General features: G+C 40.9%; 1 protein-coding gene across 3 annotated transcripts in view; it reads right to left on the reverse strand.

Moving 5' to 3' along the window:
* Positions 1-3,370: 3,370 nt before the first annotated feature.
* Positions 3,371-22,924, reverse strand: part of LOC131234760 (uncharacterized) — a 30,762-nt gene continuing 11,208 nt past the window's right edge. The window contains exons 2-6 of one of the 3 annotated variants that reach the window (XR_009165772.1): positions 22,003-22,138; positions 20,943-21,698; positions 6,060-6,231; positions 4,627-4,726; positions 3,371-3,848 (exon numbers count right to left, since the gene is read on the reverse strand). Coding sequence is in view for 2 of the 3 variants with exons in the window: in XM_058231698.1 (XP_058087681.1) it covers positions 4,206-4,255; positions 6,060-6,231; positions 20,943-21,698; positions 22,003-22,138 (1,114 nt within the window). In the remaining variant the exon portion in view is untranslated. Of the gene's footprint in view, positions 3,849-3,934; positions 4,256-4,626; positions 4,727-6,059; positions 6,232-20,942; positions 21,699-22,002; positions 22,139-22,924 lie in introns of those variants that run through there. The other 2 variants (XM_058231699.1, XM_058231698.1) reach the window with 2 other exon arrangements.

Genomic DNA, 22,924 nt, shown 5'->3' on the forward strand with positions numbered 1-22,924 from the left:
AATGGGATGAATTAGGAAGCTGCACACATGTGACATATTTATGCGGTGTAGTAAATGTATAAGAAATCTAGTCCATTAATTAGGTAGGATTTTTTTTAAAATATGTGAAGGACATAAATTATTATTTTTAATGATTAATGATATGATTTTTATTTACAAGAAAATGGAACTATTAGAAATTCATTTTAGTTGTACAAATTCAACTTGAATGCGTGGCTTCATTGATGATGATCGTATATTAAATTTTAGCACATAAAATATAATTAGTAGGCTCTATTTAATGGACAAACCAGATCTTTGACGTATAATTTCTATCATACTTATGTAAAACATGATATTACATATCCTCACATGTAGTATGTTACTTGGGATAGAAAAATAATTTTTTGTTGTTTAATACCAAGCTAGTTGGACCAATTTTTTTTCCCACACACACACAATGCAGTCAAGCTCATGGGAACTTCTCATGCTGTATGTCAAGCATCAACACCGTGCATTTGATGGTTCCCCTTTAAATTATAGGATATCCCAAAATTCAGCCGTATACGTAACTCAAGTGGGCCACCATCTAAAATCATGTGAAGACATGCCTAAAACATATAAAAGCACTTGGTGGGGCCCACATGAAATTTGGATGCATCTGAAACTTGTTCTGACCACTCATCCAAGTGGGACACACATAATGGATGGTTTGGATTTATGAACCACATCTTGGTGGGCCCAATAAATGATTATAAATGTTTTAATGGAGGGTAACCCCTCTCAACTATTGTATGTGGCGTGGCCCACACAAGTCACGGATTGACTTGATTTTTAAGCCCTAAGCCCACCATGGAATGGTGCATCTGACTGATGGGGTAGATGTTCGACATACATCATGGTGGGGCCCACACAGCTCGACCGCATAGAACCTTTTCCCGTGTGTGTATCCAGAATTTTATACCAGAATTTTATATCATGGTGAAAATTTGTCCCTTGGGGTTTCATGGGATTCCGTATATCACATAGACAACTTAGATTAGATGCCCATGACATGTGTACAAAGGTGTGTAGGTGTGCAGGTGAGCATCACTGATTTAATAGGAAAAGACCAATTCAACAATCAATTCTCTCATCGGGCATTGGATTTGGAGGAGCATGGTTAAAAAGTATTAATGACCCTATTTACTGCACATTATCACGTTATTTGGTAATCCAAACACGCCCTAGTATAGATATATTGAAATAATGGAAAATGGAGTTCAAAATTAAAAAGAAAAAGAACAAACGTTCTGTACCATAGTTCTAAAACTCAGTGACTCGACTCAAAACTCGACCGAGTCAACTCAACAGGTTTTAAGCTCAGATGTTGAGAAACTTGCTGAAAGTGGAGACCCGATCTTTCCTGACTGACCAAGACTCGTTGAGATGGATGGTCGACTGGACCCAACTGGGTGAGAGTTCCAATCACTCATTTCAGTTAAATGGCTTTGAAGAAAAATAAAAAATAAAAATAAAAAGCTGAGTTAAAGGCCCAGGCTTGGTGGGTTAGGACCCTTTTCCAATCCGGGGGGCTATGTTAGGGTCATATGATCCCTAAGTGGGCTCACCATACCGACCGCTTTTCAAGCCATTTCTCTTGGAAAATCACCAAAGAGCATGACTCCATCAGGACGACTTGACAGGAATCATCGACTCGACTCAACTCAAAACTCAGTTGACTTAATTGGGCTATGCATGACTCGACCGAGTCACTCACCCAGTCAACTGTTTGACAATTAGAAAAAATGATATGATGATTGACAAGATTCATCGAGTTGACTCGAAAGCTCAGTTGACTTAATTGGGCTACGCATGACTCGACCCAGTCACTCACCCAGTCAACTGTTTGACAGTTGGAAAAAATGATATGACGACTTGACAAGATTCATCGAGTTGACTTGGAAGCTCAGTTGACTTAATTGGGCTAGGCATGACTCGGGCGAGTCACTCACCCAGTCAACTGTTTGACAGTTCAATATATATATATATATATATATATATATATATATATGGAAAAGGTACTATGCGCTCGACCTCACGATAAGCTCCCGTGAGGTCGAGCTGTGTGGGCCCCACCGTGACGTGTGTCAACCATCAATACTGTGCATTTGATGGGTCACCTCTAAATTATGGGATATCCCAAAAATCAGCCGCATACGGAACTCAGGTGGGCCATACCGTTAAAACATATAAAAGTACTTGGTGGGGCCCACCTGAGTTTTGAATGCTGCTGAAACTTGGTCTGAACCCTCATCCAAGTGGGACACACATAATGGATGGGCTGGATTTGTAAACCACATCTCGGTGGGCCCAAAAAATGATTATGAATGTTTTAATGGTGCACGGCCCCTCTCCACTTCTGTATGTGGTGTGGCCAACACAAGTCACGGATTGACTTGATTTTTGAGACCTAGGCCAAAGGTGGAATGGTGCATCTGACTGATGGGGTAGATGTTCGAAACGCATCATGGTGGGGCCCACACAGCTCGACTTCATGGGAGGTCTCGTGAGGTCGAGCGCATAGAACTTTTTCCCATATATATATATATATATATATATATATATATATATATATATATATATACTTGCAATAGGATTCAAACAGTTAAACCTCAATCAATATAGATTTTCTCCCCTGCCCACTTTGAATTTGATTATTAAAATACCGAGTCGAATCTATAAATAAAAAGACTCAGGAAGGCGGTAGAGCATTCGAGGTGACTCGATCTGGCCGGACATCAAGTCAAAGTGAAGTTTCTGAGTTTGAACAATGGGTATAAACTAAATAAAGAGAAGTCACTACAAGTTATAGTGCTCACAAGTTCCTTTGGGAAACTTAGACAATCCGATCCATCGATCCAGATTGTTCATTAGGACCAGAGCACATTTGATGCACTAGCATGCAAAGATCATGACAATCCGAGAGCCGTTATCCTTTTCATCAATGGCCTTTAATATGGACGGTCAAGACCATTTACACAAAAAAAGGGTCCAATCAGCAGGTTAATCCATCTAGTTAGGACCCATGATGGATTGCTTATGATTCTAAGGAGGATTGCTTTTGTAAGGCAATAGTAACTATCCCAGATAGAAAAAAGGCCAAATCAAGGATGGATTGGATCATCTGATCAGTGCAATTTTCGCATGATAGCTCATGAAATGTGTTCTGGACTTAAATGGACGGTACAGATTGTAGACCAATGCAACTAGGAGCACCGTAACTCATAATGCTCTGAGAGCATTGGAGCATCTCTCTAAAATGAAAACCCAAGTATATATCACTTTGAGAAAAACACACATACACACATCCATGGAATCAAAGAGGAACCCAAAACAAAACAAAAGGAGATGGAAAAAGGGAAGAGAGATTTGAATCTCAAGCTTCCAAAAAGATCACAAAACAGAAGGCATTTCCAAAGAAGAATAAAAATACAAAGGGTATGGCATGGTCATCAAGAATCACTCAACTGCCAATACAAATAAACACTAGAGACCTTTAGAATCTGTCGAAGAATACTTACAGCGGGACCCACCTCCAACACCAGGTCAACAACATGCATATGCCCAGAAGCAAATCACCACACAGCTACAAACCATCAAATAGCCCATTTTCAGTTGCCATCTATTCTGTTATTTTTCCCCTTCCCCTTTTCCATTTTCCTTTTTATCAGATAGGACTACTGTTGGAGACAGAGGTCTTATGCTTGGGACAATGGCTTCATCTCGCACAAAATTTGTTAGATAGCTCAGCAACTCGACTGGCCAAAACCCACAAATTTGCAGGAAAAAATGCATCATTTTTCAAGCGGCGCGAAAAAATAAGAGGCCTGCATAGAGAGGACAAACGTTGTGACTTGTGAGACTCAGTGGCAGGCCATGAAGTAAGTTTGATTCCTGGATGTATACAAGCAATAAAGGAATACCGCAGCGATTCCCATGAGGAGAGATTGAAGTGACGATTCACAGCACAAGTGAACTGGTCAAGTGGGAGCTGTATACGTGAGTATAGACCATTGGTTGTCGTTATTCTTTCCATCCATTTTTCTCATACAGGCATGGTCTGCCTGATAAGCAGACCTCTCCGATTTTTGGGTCAGGGCACGTTCAAGGGGAGCCCTCACCTGGCAAATGGGCCAAAGTATCTCACACATGCTACATAGCCATATCTGCCGTGAATAGCCTCTTCAATCACTCCTCCTTCGCATCGCCACAGCACTTGAACGCTCCAGTGGTACTGGCCCATATAATGCATATGTAAAATTCAACCAATTCATCATTGCTGACATGTTACATCCAGGGCCCCAAAATCAGATGGATCTGTGAATTAGGCAGGCCACATGACAGGGAACAAGTTGGGAGGGAACATCCACCCTTGATTAGCTCGGAGGGCCCAAGGTGATGTATATATGAAATCTAGGCAATTCAGACCCTTCATCTTGTCTGAAGGAAGGGTCAGGCCAAAAATCATGTTGTTTGAAAATTCAGCTATGCCCTTGTGGAAATGAAGGGTGGGCATCCCCTCTTCAAACTGTTCCATGTTGTGGCCCACTTGAGTGTTGGATCAGGATGATTTTTGGCCCCTGAGGATTATATGAGGTGACGCACCTGATGGATGGGTTGGATGGCCTTCATACATCATGTAGATCCAACATCAACCCAGTACCACAGTAAGCTTACGGTGGTACCAGTACCACTACAGCATGCCCTACATTAAATATAGTTTGAATAACTCCCTGTATGCTTAGATACATTATATATGCATTTTAAATGCCTCTACATGTCAGGAGGAGATCCAGTCCACCTGGGAGATGTCCTCCCAAGTTTATATAATACACATGGCATATGCTTACGATGCTCTGAACCGTCCATTTATCAAAAGGCTCCAAAAATGGAACACAGACCAAACTCACAATGTTTGTACAATCCTAACCTTGTAAAAGTTATCATTAAAAATCACCAACCAGATCTTAGAGATTTTTGTACTCCATTTTTTAAATGGTTAGGATTGTTTAATGACAGTGATCTCTGGTCCATGAAACCATACTTTTCCCAAATGAATGAACATATGCCACATGTACAGTATAGGACCTGGGATGATGAAAATATCATTGTGCCAGCTGCACCAGATCTCCAATAAAGCTTTGAGAAGTGCATACTCAAGTGCAATAAAGATCATGTACACACTACACATATGCCTGCATGGTACAATAGGTCTAAGATCCAATCCATCCATCAGAAAGGAACCACAAGATTGATGTCCTAGCAAAAGAATCAGGTTGACCCATTATTCAGGTGGGTCACAGTTTGCAAAACAAATGTATGGCCTGAAAAAAAATGGCTGAAGTTTTCTAACCCATCCAACTATTTCCAATATTGGGGTCCACATGCTCAGTGGACCAGATTGATTTTTGGTAAAACATGTAGAAGGTCAGACCAACCTCCTGATGGATGGATTGGGTCTCGCACCAATGTGTGATGCTAGCACAAGTTTGGCGTGTACAAGAGCTTCATTGCACATGCGTGCTCTTAGCAAAGTTCCTCCAAGCATACATATATTTATCTTTTTGGGGCAAAAGATCCAGTGCTATCACTTGTATCGATGTTTTTAAGCACTGTTATCTCCTCAAAATGGCACACATGTAAGAGATCCATGTAATTCTGCTGGGGGCCTACAGTGGCACACCTGCAACTATGTAAGAAGTCTCAGAGTGACAACTGAGGAGCAACTGAAACAATTTTTGGGGCATGACGCATCCATAGCAGGCCCCAACAGATGAATGGTCAGGATCTCATACATGGTATAAATGCTCAGCGTCTAACTTAGATATACATGTCTAGCATGGGATCCTTTCCACATTTATACAGGTGGTTTTTGTGCAGACGCAGGTCCCCTTAGACATAGATTTCCATCAGTGATAGGACAAATCACTTTGATGGCATCCCATCATGTCGCTTGCACCCATCAAACTCGGAAACCAGAAAACCAAGCGTGCCAGATCATTACAGGCCCAAACTGGAAGAAGTAAAGAGAAGCTCACCTAAAAGTATTAGTGAAGCAAATATCACCAATGCTAACCGCAAGGGAACTCGGCTGTATCGGACAATATATTGAAGCCTTTGAAATATCCTCCGGAAAGCTCCAAGGTGGCTAGATGATTGCATGGCGTTTCTCGATCCGTCAAAAGAAAACCCCAACCTAGTAGGTTTACCCTGAGAAACAAAAGAACAGGAATAATTAGCAGAAATGTTGCATTTTTAATGGCCAAGTAGACCTTTAAGTGATATGCGATGCATCTAATATCACATCCCTAAATGATGACGATGACAAGAATTGCTACAACGTCAAATTCATAGGAAAGAAACGCAGAAGGTTGTGGCATTTCACAGTGGATTCTCATCACATAATGAATTCAATGCGAGAGAAACAAAGGAACAGGAATAATTGGCAGAAATGGTGCATTTTAACCCCCAAGTAGACCTTTAAGTGCCATGTGATGCATGTACTATCACATCCCTAAATAATGATGATGACAAGAATTGCAACAATGTCAAAATCATAGGAAAGAAATGCAGAAGGTTGTGGTATTTCCGAGTGGATTCTCACCACACAATGAATTCAATGCAAATTCAATGTGAAAATCATACAAAAGCAATGAAAAAGGACACAATATTTCCCAGTAGAAATTTGCTCCTAGGAACTGGTTCTCATGAGAACCCTTTGAGAACTCATCCCATGTGATGTGTGCACAAAATCCAAATCTGTCGACTAGATGAGTCACCCCATGAAACTTCGTGCAGAAGTCAGCCCGATCCAAAAATCAGGTGGGCCACAGGAAAGTGGGAAGGATGCCCACCCTTGATTTTCACCAAGGCCCATCTGAATTGCAAAACAATGTGATTTTTTGCCTGACCCTTCATCCAAGCCAGATGAAGGGTCTGTATGGCCCGGATTGCATGTGCACATCACGTGGGATGAGTTCTCAAAGGATTTTCATGGGTTCTCATGAGAACCGGTTCCTAGGAGAATTTCTCTAGATGTCGATGTCTGTGCATGCGTTTGTATCAAGGTGTGGGAGAAGGTATATGTGGCAATATGTAGTATGGTATATGTATACAAGTGTCACAAATATCACCGACACTTTGAAATCTCATGATAATATCGCGAGGAATACAAAACAATATTATCGCGAGATTTTCAAAATATCGGCAAATTTTAAAATATCGTGATATTAACTTGAAAAATAGTAAAAACCTTGAGGAATTTGGTATACAAACATATATTTAAAATTTAAATTTATTTACCAATTTAGACTAATTTACAATAAATAATTTTATTTTTGGCAAGATTTACCCGATAATATCCCAAGAAAGACCTCAAATTTTGAAAATTGCTCGAGAAATTGCTGATAGCAAGATTTGTCACTATGATGTATATGCATCTATGTACTGATCAAGTGAATATGCATCTATGTACTGATCGAGTGAAGCTGCATTCTTTTAAAATGTAACTTCTATAATAAAAGAACAAGGAATGCAAATAACAAAACGAACAACAAAAAGATGGATGATAGGAAATCACCCTGACGAGAAAGGCACTAGTCTAAACCCTAGCTAAATAACTTCCTCATACCATTGGCCGTGAGAGGCATTTCAAACATTTAACCCACTCAGAACCCTTTCGCCCTCCTAAAGACTGCATTCCACATCTCCGACTTCTTGTTAAAAACTTGTTTGTTGTGTTCTTAAAAATCGACCACAGCCCAGCCAAAGACAAACACCATAATGAGCTTTGCAGATTACTTCCACATACTCCCTCCCAGTCTACAAACATCATCAAAATCCAACCTGACATCACCTGGGCAGTCTCCGACAGATCGAAATAGCCCCTCCAAATTATCATCATCATCAAAGCCTTATCCCAACTAATTGGGGTCAGCTACATAAATCCTTTTTTTCTGCCATTCCATTCTATCAAGGGAAAATTGTTTGGATTCATGTTGGAAGTAATGTTAAAAGTTTGACGTCGGCAGCCAACAAGATGCGACCCTCCATCTAGGCTGGGATCAGCAATGAGAGCACAAACTCCCATAGGTGCAATGTAATATAGGTTGATTACAATCAAGTGCTATCTAATAGTCTATTATATAGGTTGATAAAAATCAACGAGTTGAAATGACCCCTCCAAATATCCCATGCAATGCATGATACACCCATCCCCAATGAACATAACATGTTTCTCATGTAGTCAATGGGAACACCTTGTTTTCCACAACAAGCCACCACCTTATGGGGGCACTAAACAACCATATCTTGGACATTGGCGCCTCCAACTCTATCTCCGTCATCTCCAAGGGTACAAGTAAAAAAGTTTAAGAGTGAAAAGCACATAAGTTACATTCCACAAGACAAAACAACATTTTTAGAGATTACATTTAGTTCCTATTTAGAGAAAGGTTGTGAAACTTCTCCATTTGGCTCGTGACTCACTGGGGTCAATCCATGCTGAGTTCAAAAGTCTAAAGGTTCATCTCTATGGGCTTATAATTCCATATGACATGGATTTCATGCTTCCACAATGCCTCAGTGAAACTTTGCATTGGCTAGATCACATGGGTTTAACAGCAAAAGGGGGGAAACGCATCAAAACTCATCTCAGAGAGTGTTGTATTACCAAAGTAAGGTATCTAGCATGGCAAAGGTCATCTACATGATCCTCTAAAATCCAAGTTCTTGAGATAAGACTGGACGGACCGGATGCAATCCATAAGTACAGACTGGGGGTCCAATCATTGGCCATTGATCCTTGAAGCAGTTCATCAGAATTGGGGACCGAAACCATTCAGATTCAAAATCTCTTGGTAGAAGATTGAAGGCTTTTCGCAACTAATAAAGGAATGGTGGTCTGGATTCGAAGCGGAAGGATATGTGGGATATAGATTGAGCTACAAATTGAGATCTTTGAAGGAAAAGATCAAACAGTGGAAAGCAAAGGACTTGCGTAAAAGGGAGATGGAAACGGAGTTGATTCTAAACGAGCTTCAGTCGATTGATGTGAGAGTGGAAGAAGGTTTAACAACAACGGGTCTTTTGTCCAAAAGAATTCAACTCATTCAAGATCTTTCCAGTAGAGTGGCAGAAGATGAAATTTCTTGGAGACAACGATCGCGGTCTAAGTGGATTAGAGAGGGCGACAAAAACACTAGATTCTGCCATAGTGTAGCGAGTGCGCGTGCTAGACATAACAGAATCAGCAGCATTGTTGTGAAGGATACCCGTATCGAAGATAAAGATCAAATAGAGGTAGAAGCAATCTCTTTTTTCAGCAACTTGTAACGGGGAGAAGATTGGGAGAGGCCTGGTTTGGATTTTCTCCATGTAGATAGACTGTCGGAAGTCGATTCTTCATATTTAGAGACCCCCTTCACGTTGGAAGAAGTAAAGCTAGCGATAGAAGCTTTGGGAGGAGACAAGGCCCCTAGCCCTGACGGGTTTCCAATCATTTTCTTCCAGACTTTTTGGAAAGTCATTCAGGGTGATGTTATGGAATTCTTTAAGGAATTTCATGATAGAGGGCGTCTGCCTAAAGGCCTTGGGTAATCCTTTATAACATTAATTCCAAAGTTCACTGGGACAGCAAGCTTTAAAGATTACAAACCGATAAGCTTAATTGGAGTGCCATATAAGATTCTGGCTAAAGTTTTGGCAACTCGTTTAAAGAAGGCGATAGGGAAGATCATCTCTGGTAATTAAAATGTGTTTATCCCGGGTAGACAAATTATCGACAGTGCCTTGATAGCGTATGAATGTTTACACTCCAGCCACAGATCCAGATCAAAGGGAATTCCTTGCAAACTCGACATTGAAAAGGCTTATGATCACGTGGATTGGGGTTTCCTTCAGTATATGTTGTCGCGTATGGGTTTCGATGATAAATGGAAAGGGTGGATAGGAGAGTGCATCAGTTCTGCTCACTTCTCCATTTTGCTGAATAGATCTCCAAAAGGATTTTTCAAAAGCTCTAGGGGGTTACGGCAAGGCGACCCATTGTCTCCTTTCCTCTTCCTTATCGTTGGGGAGGCTTTGTCCAAAATGTTATCCAAAGGTCAAGATAAAGGGTATGGACACTCCGATCTCCCATATTCAGTTTGCGAGTGATACATTGCTCTTCAGCGATGCATGTCAGGAGAAGGTAAGCAATCTGCGTACTAAATCCACTGCTACGAGGCGGTCTCCGGGTTTGAGAGTAAATATGTCTAAGTCCAAGATGTATGGGGTGAATCTAGAAGAAGAAGACATTAGGAAATATGCCGACCTGTTTGATTGCTCTATTGGCCGTTTCCCGACCTCTTTTATTGGTCTTTCATTGTGTATTGGTAAGCCTCCGTTATCTCTATGGGACAAGGTTATAGACAGATTCAAGAAGTGCCTTGCAAGATGGAAATGCAGATATTTATCTCTGGGGAGACTTTTAACTCTCATTAAGGTGGCTCTATCGAATCTCCCTCTGTACTTCATATCTCTATTCAGGTGTCCAGCGTCGGTCCTGGCTATCCTAGAGAAATTAAGACAAAATTTCCTATGGAGTGGTAAGGAGGAGAAAAAGAAACTCAACTTGGTAAAATGGAAGGTGTCGTGCAAGCATTTTCAAGAAGGAGGTGCAGGGATAAAAGATCTTAAGACAATGAATCGAGCTCTCTTAGGGAAGTGGATATGGAGATTAGGGACTGAAATTAGGAATCCTTGGAATGTGTCACTCAACAAGTATGGTGGTTCTAAGGGAGGCAGGTGGACAAACGACTCATCATCTTATAGAGCTTTAGCCCTCTGGAGGGATGTTCTATCCATGAAAAAGGAGGTTCTCAAAGGCATTGCTTATGATATTGGTAAAGAAGATAAAGTTCGATTCTGGGAAGATATATGGGTGGGTGACACGGCTTTGAAAGAAGATTTCCCAAACATTTTCCGAATAGTTTTAAACCCAACCTCATCAGTAGCTAGTTGTTATTCTCTAATTGGCGGTGCGTTGGTTTGGGACTTGCAATGCAAAAGGTACCTACATGATTGGGAGATCTCAGAGTGCGTCGCCCTTCTTGATCGGATTTCCAGAAGAAAGCCGAACCACATCAGTGATGATACTTTGTTTTGGAAGATTGATAAATCAGGCTCTTTCTCGGTCAAGTCTTTATATAAAGGCCTGGGTCGTAACGCTTTCCCTAAAGTAGAATCCATGACTAATCATATTTGGAGCTATCCAATTCCTCCTAAGATTGTTTCCTTTGGGTGGTTGGTGGGAAAAAAAAAAAAGGTTCTTAGAGTTGAAAACTTGAGAAAAGGGGGGATGAATCTAGTAAATGTATGCTTATGCTGTATGGCGGATGAAGAGACTGTCGATCATCTTTTTGTCCATTGTTCCTTTATTAGCCAAATCTGGTCAAAAATGTTTAGTCTCTTTGGAATCAAGAGGTCTTTCCCTGATTCAGCAGGTCAGCTCCTAAAGGCATGGCACAGAGTCAGTTTAGGCAAGCAAAGGAAAACTTTATGGAGAATGGCTCTCCTGGCTATTTGGTGGTCTGTGTGGAAAGAGAGGAATGGGAGATGCTTCAGGGATGTCTCCAATTCGGTGGAATTCCTAGTGCGAAAGGTCAAAAAGTATGATAATAGAATGGGCTTCTAATGTAGATAATCTCAAGGGTTGCAATTTGCTTTTTATTGGAGCTTAGGCGGTTCGCTTTCTCAACGGTCCCACTCCTCTTGTTTTGTTCCTTTTTCTCCTTAATACAATTCAGTGATCTTTCAAATAAAAATAAAAAAATTTGACTTGTATGACTGGAATTCAAAAGCCAAGTGGATTTGGAGTTTCAAGTCCCGGGGAACGACGGTGCCTTGTCCAAGTCTTGGTTGCATAAACCTTCTAGGTGCTGCTCCGCTTTGAACTGTTCTTAAAAATTGTGCTCCAGCTCCCACTTCCTAGCTGTTTATACTTGCCAACTTTTTTTTTTTGAAAGGTTACTTGCCAACATTTTAACACAGACAATTACACTTATCCTCTCCCACAACTGAATCCGTTGCTGCTTAGCTTCATACTTCCTGCCACTATAATTCAAGTATTTGAGTTGGAGAGCTCTGCTAAGACCACACGTAGCTCATGCACACACCACATATATGCCATCCACTGTAGGTCCGAGGTCCAATCCATCCATCGGAAAGGTTCCATTATGCTGATGCCAAACCCCAAGAATCATGTTGATCCACTGGTCAAGTGGGACAAAATTGGCAAAACAAATGGACGGCTCTGAAAAACTTGGCAGAAGTTTTCTGACCCATCCACTGGTTTCTGATATTGGTTCCACACGCTGATTAGAACAGATTTTATTTTTGGGAAAACATAAGCTTTATTGCACATGCATGTGCACTTAGCAAAGCTCTTGAGTTGGATCCTGCAATTATAGGAACAATCTAAGTATCATATCTACCATGCAGTGTTGATGTAGGCAGGACTGTTGGATAACCACAACTAGCTCACAATCTCCTTCAAAATGTAATCAGAATGACTTGTACAATGGTCGAAAACCTCCAGCGAAGGGATCTCATCCTCCCCAACATCTGTATCCTCTGCATGGAGGAGAAAACCATCAGTCGTCTTTTCCTCCACTGCCCCTTCACTCACAGAGTGTGGTCTGCCATTCTCTCCAAGTTCAAAGTTTTCTGGGTAATGCCTCAGTGTCAGCTTTGCTCTATGCCTGGCACTTCTTCAGCACTGATAGAAGCCTCTCCAAAGCTTGGAGGCTTCCGATGTTGGTGACTCTCTGGGCGATTTGGCAAGAGAGGAACAGTCATTGCTTTCGTAACATGGCCTTGCCCTTCAGAACATCAAAGTCTAGATGAGTGTGCTTTCCCCAGCCGACTGGTCGTTGATTTCTCATCAGTTGGACTAGTGTGTTTGCTTCTTTTTTTTTGTGTTTCCAGCAGGCTATTTGTCAGCTTGAGTTGCCCTTTTCAGGGTTCAGTCTCAAGTTGTATAGCTTTCCTAGCCCCTAGGGTTTTTCTGTTTTGTTTTGTTTCTGGTTACGTTGTCTTGCTTTGTTTTGTTTTTAGGGCCTGCTTCGGTTCCTCAATAAAATTTTCAATCTTCAAAAAAAAAAAAAAAAACTTGTACAATTTAAATAATCAAAACAACTAAGATTACCAACTAGAATTCACCGCACAAAATATACAGTCATGCCATTCTGTTCTACATCTCATGCCCAAAGGATCTTGCAAAATCACTTCTTGGGGTGCAAAAGAATCACTCCCAGCAAAAATATTCAAAAAACTATATAAGAACTACCCATACATACCTCTTTATGGTCACAATCCTCCCTCTAATCATATTTATTTCTTTTTTTCCAACAACAACTAAAATCTCTGTACCTTTTTTCTCCCAACGACAACTAACATCCCTCTATGTTCGATTAAAACCCAAACTACTAGATAAGCAATCAAAAAGACTTGATGAATAAGAATCATGATGCAATTAACCTTCTTTGACCCAAAATAGACCCTAAAGGACCCTAACAGTTCATCTTTTGTTTTTCTTTCCCTTTTGTATGCCGTGCAAGACCCCTTTTTTTTGGTGGAGGGGCAACCATCTATAAATATACCAAAATGAAAATCTGTTCCAACATGGACACTGCCTATGTGGCAGCCCTCTCCTCTTCTTTGTATTTTTCTTATTTTTTAAGTTTTTTTTTTTCACTTTTGCCAATGAGGCATGCAGAGTTGTACATGCATGTAACTGCCGGGTGAACGTTTCATGCACAGCACTACTAACACTTGAGATATGTGAGGCCCACCATATTTTCTGTGTAATCCACTCCGTCCATCAGGTAAGCCCTTTTCTATTACATAACAGGGTAAAAAATATGACAGATCAACAACTCAAGTGGACCATAACAAATGGAACAATAGGAAGAGGACACTGAGCATAGGTTTGTGTATGGGGCCCACCTAAGTTGGGCTGCAGTTTTTTATTTCTATGTACGGTGAATATAATGTGCCTCTGTCAGATGGATTAGATTGCACACACAGTTAACTGTGGGCCCCACAGGACATGGGTGTTGAACATGTTGCACTCAATGTTGTCAAATGGTCATTCTTCAAAAAAAAAAAAAAAAAAGTTGTCAAATGACATAAGCGATCCCATGTGACCGAGGGGAATTGTGCGCATATGAGACCACATAGTCGCATGTGGGGTTGCACAGCCCCCTGAACTTCTTTTTATTTTTATTTTTTTTCAAAAAAATAAAGAAAAATAAAGAAAAAAATTGAAAAAAAATATAAAATACTACAAGAGTAGGGAATTGTTTTTATTTATTTTTATTACTAATGTCATTAAAATTTTGTTATATTTGTTACATCCATTAGACTATTAGACAATAACAAGTCAACTAACAAGTACTCAAATAAATACATATACTAAAAAATATGAAAGAGTGAGAGCCTCCTACTTAGCCTCATAAACTTATAGTCTTTGATAGAATGAGAGATAAGAGTAAGAACAAGGTATACAAAAATGGTTACGTTACGGCCGTTATGTAATGGTAACAGCCATAACCATTACGCGTTACGGGGCCGAAACAGCCGTTACAAGAAAAACTACCTGCAACGGCCCCGTAATGGCCCGTAACAATTTCGAAACAAGTTTTGTCAAAAAAATAAAAAATGCCATAATGGCCATTACGGCCCCCTAACCGCCATTACAGCCCGTATCATAACAATAACAGCAAGTAGCAACAGAGTCTTCAATGAGATCAAAGGTAAGGTTATCCAACTTGGGCCGCGTCCATTACAGCATACCAAAATAGTTAAATAATGGTATCGGCTGGAACTGTTAAGCGATTCGGGATTGAATTGGTCACCAATGAAAAAAAGTGACCATAACAGCCATTATGGAACGTAACGGTCATTACCCCCTGTTACGGCCGCCTACCCACCCTTGTAACAGTCGAATGACGTCATTTTATTTTTCTAAAACCAAGTCAACGCCCGTTTTTTCACTTTTCTTCCAATTCTTTTCATTTCTCCTCATTCTTAGAGTGATCGTAAGGCAATTCCAACCTACTTTGTGCACAAAAAAGGGATTAAAACTCTTAATTAAAGCATTTTCGATGAATCAAAGCTTTTTAGGCCATTTTGGGGAAATTTTGAAAAAAAGAGGTAACTGCTCTTTAAAAAAAATATATTGTTGCTAGAAATAGTTTATATGAAGATTAGAAAACCAAATTTGACCACATCATGCTAGATTGGTGGTTGATTTGGTACTTCTTTTATAATTATTTTTTATATTATTGTTGTTTTTACATAAGAAATAGCAAAAAATAGTTATTTTATAATATATTTGAGTGTTGCGCCCAACAAATGTAGGATGGTTACATATACAATACCATACCTTGGATTTGTAATGATAACCACTTTTTTTTTTTTCAATTTTTAAATTTTAGGTAATTTCTGGATGAATAATGAACTGTGAGGAAAAACCCCAACAAAATATTTTTCCGTTTAATAATGAATGTGGATGCTTCCAACAGATGTAGAATGATTAGGAATGTTAATCTCATTTCAAGAAAAAGCTCAAATTCAAGGCCATGTCCTCTCCAACCACGGGAGATTGATGCAAAATAAAAGAGGAAGAAAAGCACTGGGAGGAGATCGAGAGGAAGGAACCAACGAGGGCCCAGAACAGTCCCAATAGGGACCCGATATGCAGCCCAACAGTAGGAGCAAGAGACAAAAAATTGCACAATGTGCTTGGAGGATTTACATGCGACCTGACATCAACGATTTGCTCTTCTTCTCTCTCTTTTTTTTTAATTTAAGAAAATGGCATTAACAAGTTGATGGTTTCAGCAACTTGTGGAAGCGGAGTGGCAACTTATTCAGGTGCAGGAGCAGCAATTCCCAAAGAGAAAATTGCTGGCATCAGCAATTCCTAAAATAGTTTACAGCCGCATGAAGCGTGAAGCAGAGTGGCAACATATTCAAGTGCAGGAGCAGGGAAGCGTTTATTTCAAAATGTTGGCGAGTATAAACAAATAGGAAGTGGAAGCGGGAGCTCAACTTAGAAGCATGATTTGAAGCGGGAGTTGCACCTGATTAAGATTGTGTAACTAAGAAAAAGCTCCCTCTGTCATATTTTTAGTTTGTTTGACTGGGTAAAAATCTTTTTTTTAGAAGCCCAAATTTGCACAGAATGTGGACAACTGCTTTAAGGATTGGTTCAGCATGTTTTATTAGATTGCAATTTCTTTTCTTTCTTTCTTTCTTTCTTTCTTTCTCTTTTTTTTTTTTGGAGACTTCGTAGGCTGTACAAACAGAAGTTACAAGTTTTTTTACCACCACATCAGTCCATATGTGGACCCCAATTGTGGTTTATGAAAGATTCAGTTTAGGGTTTCTTTTTGCTTTGTTCTTAGTAAGTCGGGTACTTTTTTTCTTTGTTCTTCTTAGTAAGGCAAGGGTTTCTTTTTGCTTTGTTCATAGCAAGTCAAGCAAGGGTTTCTTTTTTGCTTTGTTCTTAGTAAGTCAAGTATTAGGAGTCAGCAAAAATGGATCTATAACCACAGGACCTTTCACGTGTGTGGTGCTTCATGCTTTGCCGTTTGTCTAGCAACTACTCCACAACCCCACTTTGCCTGCTCACCCTTTCAGGTGGTGCATGTAATAGTTGGCTGGCAGTCAATACTAGGCAAGACCATGTTGGCATATGAATGGTGTGAACCTTTGCCATGGCCGGTTCTGAGAACCAGACCAAAAACGAAAGGTTGATGACTGTGAGACATCATCACCATCATCACATCTAACTTCTAAGCCTTATCCCGATTAACTGGGTTGGCTACATGAATTATGTTCCACGCCATTCCACTCTATCAAGGGCCATACCTTTAGTTAAACCATAGGTCATCAAGTATTTTCTTACTAACTCGATCCACATCCTTTTGGGCCTTCGCCTTGCCCTTTTAGAGCCTTTAACTTGCACCAACCCACCCCTCTTAACAGATGTTGTTCTTGGTCTCTACTACACATGACCATATCATCTAAGTCTACTATCCCTTATCCCATTACCTATTGGTGGTACTCCTAAGTTCCCTCGGATGCATTCATTAGCATTCATTTCTAATTCTATCCTTCCTCGTCTTGCCACTCATCCATCTCAACATCCTCATTTCAGCTATACTCATCCTATGAACATGTTATTCCTTAACTGCCCAATATTTTGTCTCACAAAGCATGGCTGGTTTTACAGCCATCCTAAAAAAATTCCTTTCAATTTTGAGTGGTACATGACGGCGATCACATAAAACACTAGGGGTTACATCTCTATTTCCTCCACCTAGCGTAAATTCTATGGGCAACATCCTCCTCAATTTCTCCACTCTCATGAATTATTAACCCGAGGTCTCGAAAGTGGTCATTTTGGGAAATTTCTTGATCAACAATCTTAACCAATTCCTCGTTTTCACTCCTATTGTTACTAAAATTACACTCCATATACTTTGCTTTTAGTCCAACTAATTTTAAATCCTTTACATTCTACAGCACCCCTCCATAAATCTAGCTTTGTGTTTACTCCCTCCATTTTGTCAATCAAAATTGTCATCTGCAAACAACACAGACCATAAGATCTCTTCTTACAAATGCCCCGTTACCTCATTCATAACCAATGCCAAAAGGGCACGGGTTCAATGTCGACCCTTGGTGCAAGCCTACAGTAATTAGCAGCTCACTTGTCTCTCCACTAAAACTTTTTTTCAAATCTACCATTTAAAGCCAACCCCTAACTGTTAAGAAGGCTAAGATGATGATGATGATGATGACGACGACCTATTAGAAGTCTTCGCAATTAAAAAATGCAACGGCCAAGATTAGCCCTAGCCAAGTGCTGAAATTGGATCAGGGTTAGGGTTCTACTCATATCCTATAATTGGGCTTTAATTCACACATATGAGGAGTTTTTCAGAATTGTTACTGATTTTACTTTTTTTATTTTTATTTTTCCTGGAGACTAATTGAAGGAAAGATTTGGAGTTTCGGGGCTTGCAAACCCTTGGGGCTTGTTTGGAACATAGGATTAGGAATTGCATTAAGTCCAATGTAAATTCCATCCGCCGTTTGGAAACCACGGAAAGGATTGGATTAATCTAGGTATCATATCATCCAGTCCCAACAGGAGATACAGTAGGATTTCTGGTGGATTTCGAAATCCACTATGTCTATGTGCCCCACATTGATGCTTGTGTTTTATCCACACCGTCCATCCATATGCGCCCTTTACACGTGACAATCAAGTTGTATATGCATACATGTGATTGGCATCAGTTGTGAAATCTTGTCCATTGATTACAATTCCATGGTCCTCCAAACATAGGCTTTACTTGCTACAATGTTTTTCCCAAAGGAAGAATTTGATCCCAAACATGGGATAGGAGTGTCAAAATACCATGGTATTTCCAGAAATATAATCATTGTGCAATAATGGTGTTAATTTCACCTAATGCAATTACATACTATTTAATCCCACGTTCCAAACAGGCTCTTACGTTCTTGAGTTGTGGCTTATAGGTTCTTCTGCCTTCTTGTTATTGCTTGTGAGTGCATCTGGAACCTGCTAAACAATTTTCTGATTTTGGAATCTTACAATGGTTGCTTAAAATTTTCTGAAATCCTTTCCTAGTCGCTGGAAATTCCATCTAGTTGCTCAAAATCAATTTCTAACTGCTGGAAATTGTGAATAGTTGCTGGACTTTTAGTTTAAACGCTGATTCCATTGGATACACTGCAAGTACTTCATAGTTTATGTCAGAAATCAGAGTGGGGCCCAACCTCTGCTGTTGGTCATGTCCAGTCGTTTCAAACCAAGATCAATCCACATCAGTCAAATGTGCACTGCACATTTTTTTAAGGAAAAGTAAGTGATTACCAATGCCAAATGCACTGCCTAGTGGTCCATTAGAGTCCAAAAGAGGGTCTGAGCATAATTGTGGCATGGACATTTGGTCCCTAGGATGATTCAAATAAGGAGAAAACCTCAACTTTAAGAAGGATCTACCTTAGGAAGCTGAATCAACGAAAGTTATATCCCAAGGTAATGTTTTCGTGCTCGTGAATTTGTTCGGCATTGGATGCTCGAGACCATAACTGTTTGCAAATTCTCCTACTTGGGTGGCATGCAATAGTTGGGCTAAAGTGTAGTGCTGGGCAACATGATCATGTTGGCCTGTGACGGTGTTCAGTAAACATCTATGAATGGGCTACATGCTACTCTTTGCAGGCAACTACTTGAGCTTGTCCTTTCCACTTTGGTCAACAGCCGTATACATGTCATGTGTGTCTTGGTGGCAACTTGGGTCCCTATGTTTATTACAATATGAGAGACTTGTTCACATATGTGTGTGCCTTGTGCACAGCATTATGTCTGGCAACTACGCCTCCATGACCCTCTTTTGTTTGCTTGCCCTTTAGGTGTGCGTGTATCAGTTGGAACAGGGCTTGGCACTCCACCTTGGACACCAGGCAGGTGGGCTATCAGATAAGCTAAACTGAAGGGAGGAAAAAAGGCAAGGCAAGAGCAGCCATGTAAGATATGGAAAACCAATGCATGCATTTAAACTAGTTCTGCAAGATCGTGATGGTAGAAAGAGGGCATTCAGTTAAGAAGTACGCTCCAATGACACTCATACCACCGTTAAGCTTACAGTGGTACCGAGAAGATGTGGGGCCCACATGCCATATATATCGCATCCAACACGTCCATCAGATGCGTCGCCTGAATAACCCCCCAAGGCCTGAAACTCAGCTTGATTCAACACTCAGATCTGCCATAGCGAAGGGAACAATGTGGTAGGGAACGCCACCTTTGATTTTCACCAAGGCCCAAATGAGTTGCAAAACCACATTCCAATTTGCCTGACCATTACTAGATGAAGGGTCTGAACAGCCTCGATTTCATACACACAACATGATGGGCTCCCCACGAAAATCAAGCATGGGCATCACCTCTCACCTTTTTCCCTGTTATGTGTCCCACCTGGGCTTTGGATTGGCCTAATTTTGGTACCGGTGACGCATCTGATGGACGAGTTGGATGCCGTTCACACAACATGTGAGCCCCACTTCTTCCCAGTCCCACCACAGCTTGCAGGAGTACCGGCACCACTGGAGTATGCCCATTCAGTTAATTAGTCTACAGGTTCAAATACAGTTGGTAACCAAAATATCAGTTTATAGACATATGACGACTTGACAGTGATAAATCAGAACCAGGAGCAAGCACAATTTCATGCACAATACTTAGAGCATACTGTCTAGTTTAGCAAAATTATATGAAGTTCTTCTCAGGTAAAACCTCTAACGAAGCATATTTTCCCAGTTGCCGTAAGCAACCAGTTGCAAGTCCAGCCAGGTAATTGAATCTAATTAAAAGGGAATCCTGAAGAGGAATGCTACAGTCACCCATGCACACTAGTGTACATGATGCACCTGTTTACAGTAAACAGGATCATCAAGTTGGCAGACCCCCATGTACATGGGCCACAACCAGAAAGAAAGCCTATCAAATGATGGTAGTCACTGAATCAGTGGCCTGAAAAATGATGGTTAGCTTAAAAACTGAAAATGGTTCCATTTTCAATGGGCCCAATTCTACAGGTCCACATTCAACAGGCAGAACTCACGACAATCAGAAGGTCAGAATTCTCTATCATTATGATTTTTGGCCAATGACCCACCAAGATGGCAGAACACCACATCAATGGTCCAGATCAACCATACATGTTCAATAATGGTAAGGCACTTCATAGCTGTATGCAGTCACATCATAATAGCATTTCTCACTCCTAAAAATATAATTTGAATTGCAGTCAGTTCAATGGAAAAAGGAAAGTTACCTGATCAGCTTGCGACGCATCGAGAGCTGAAGTTAAATGACTTCTTTCCACATCGAATATACAGTCATCCATCACCTCTCCATCCTTTCTCCTCTTTGTAAAACTCCTAGCCATCTTACTCCCAGATGCTAACCAGAACTTGTTCAGGAATCCAAAAATATCAAGCCTGCTGCATGACCCTTTTGACCTGTTCTTGGAAGTCCCAACTTCCAGATCACGGCCCCCAGAACTGGTGAATGAACTTTCGCACTCTCTGTCTCCAGTTAACACTTGGAGGGAGACTGACGATTCAAAACCCAACCGTGCGGAACGCGATCCCACTTTCCTCAACTTATTATCCTTGAAAGAATCAAATGCTTGGTCCAAATGCTCAATGCCATTCATCTTCGAGTGTTCCGGTTCTTCAATTTTGAGCTCCACAATTTCATCGCTCTTCTCATCATAACTTGAGGCGGCAGCTGAATCAAGGAACCTTCTCATGATACTACTTTCCGAATCGTAATGAACAGGATGGTCTGTCGAATCGGCTCCAGAAAGAAATAAAGCAAACCCATCTCTATCCTGTTCGTTTAAGTTCACCCATGGCATGTTTTGGTCGAGATCTCCAGCGGAAGAATTCTCAATGCTTTTCTCCACCAAAATGATTTGCTCCCTTATTGCCCTGACAAGTTGCTTATACCTAGATATAGCATCTTCCCTCAAACCAGACCTATCCAATAAAGCAGACGAATTGACAGCCCTCTCGAAATCCTCCAACTAATTAGACAAAAAAACCCACATAAGATAACTAGTATTCTCAAGCATCATGCACACCAACACGCACCAGCTGAAACACACAACATACTTTATAACCGGACCAGCACCCAAAAGTGTGCACAAGCAAACTGCCACACCTACACAAACACACATGCATTCACACTTGCACAACCACACACGTACTACACACCCACCACATGCACACATGCACATCCACACACTATGCACTCATGTGCACCCCACACCCACACATGCACACACTCAAAAAGAGAGAGATCCCCAAAAGGTTTTATGTTTTAAGTACCTGCCATTTAGTTGTTCCAAGAGCAGTTGCAAGATCACGTCTATGATAATCAACTGAACTAAGTAGCTTTGGGTCTGAGGGGTCACCTTGAAGAAGACTCTGATCATGTAGCAACATTCGGTAAATGGACATCATCCTGATAATTGAGCAAAAAAATCAGTTTCCAATATTTTTGTTTATCTCTTAGGATATTTATATATTCATTGTCTCATGAATTTTAAAAACGGGGCATCACATCCATACTTTTGGATACTTCAACACAAACTGGAAATATCTAATCAAACCAAGAACGGAACTACAAACAAAGGTAAAATAATCTAAAATCACATCAACATTGAGAGGAGTAGAAAGAGGAGAATATGTTAGACTTCTAGCACAACTTCTGATGCAGGACAATTAACCATTTGCTCTAAAAAGCTCGAACTGTTTGAGCATGGCGAATCAATCCATTTATCTCATAGCCCAGGCCCCACATCTCATGCGTTAAGACCTCGGCCGAACCCCCCTCGTGGGCCCCAAATCACATGGATACCCCTCACATGAGCCATCTGCCCCACATGAGCCACCCGCCTCACACGAGCCGCCCACCCCGAGTGTGCCCTTGCAGCCCACAGGCAACCCCACTTGAGCCCGGTGTGGAAATGCCCCTGCACTAATCACTCCTAGTGAGGAGTCTCGAACATGAGACCTCTCGCTCTGATACCATTTTGATGCAGGACAATTAACCATTTGCTCTAAAAGCTCGAACTGTTAGAGCATGGCGAATCAATCCATTTATCTCATAGCTCGGGCCCTACATCTCATGGGTTAGGACTTCGGCCGAACCACCCTCATGGGCCCCAAATCACATGGGTACTGCCTCACACGAGCCATCTGCCTCATACGGGTGGAGCCCGCCTCACACAGGTCGCCCACCCCGAGT

Source organism: Magnolia sinica, chromosome 19, assembly GCF_029962835.1.
Source record: "Magnolia sinica isolate HGM2019 chromosome 19, MsV1, whole genome shotgun sequence".
Taxonomy (NCBI): Eukaryota; Viridiplantae; Streptophyta; class Magnoliopsida; order Magnoliales; family Magnoliaceae; genus Magnolia; species Magnolia sinica.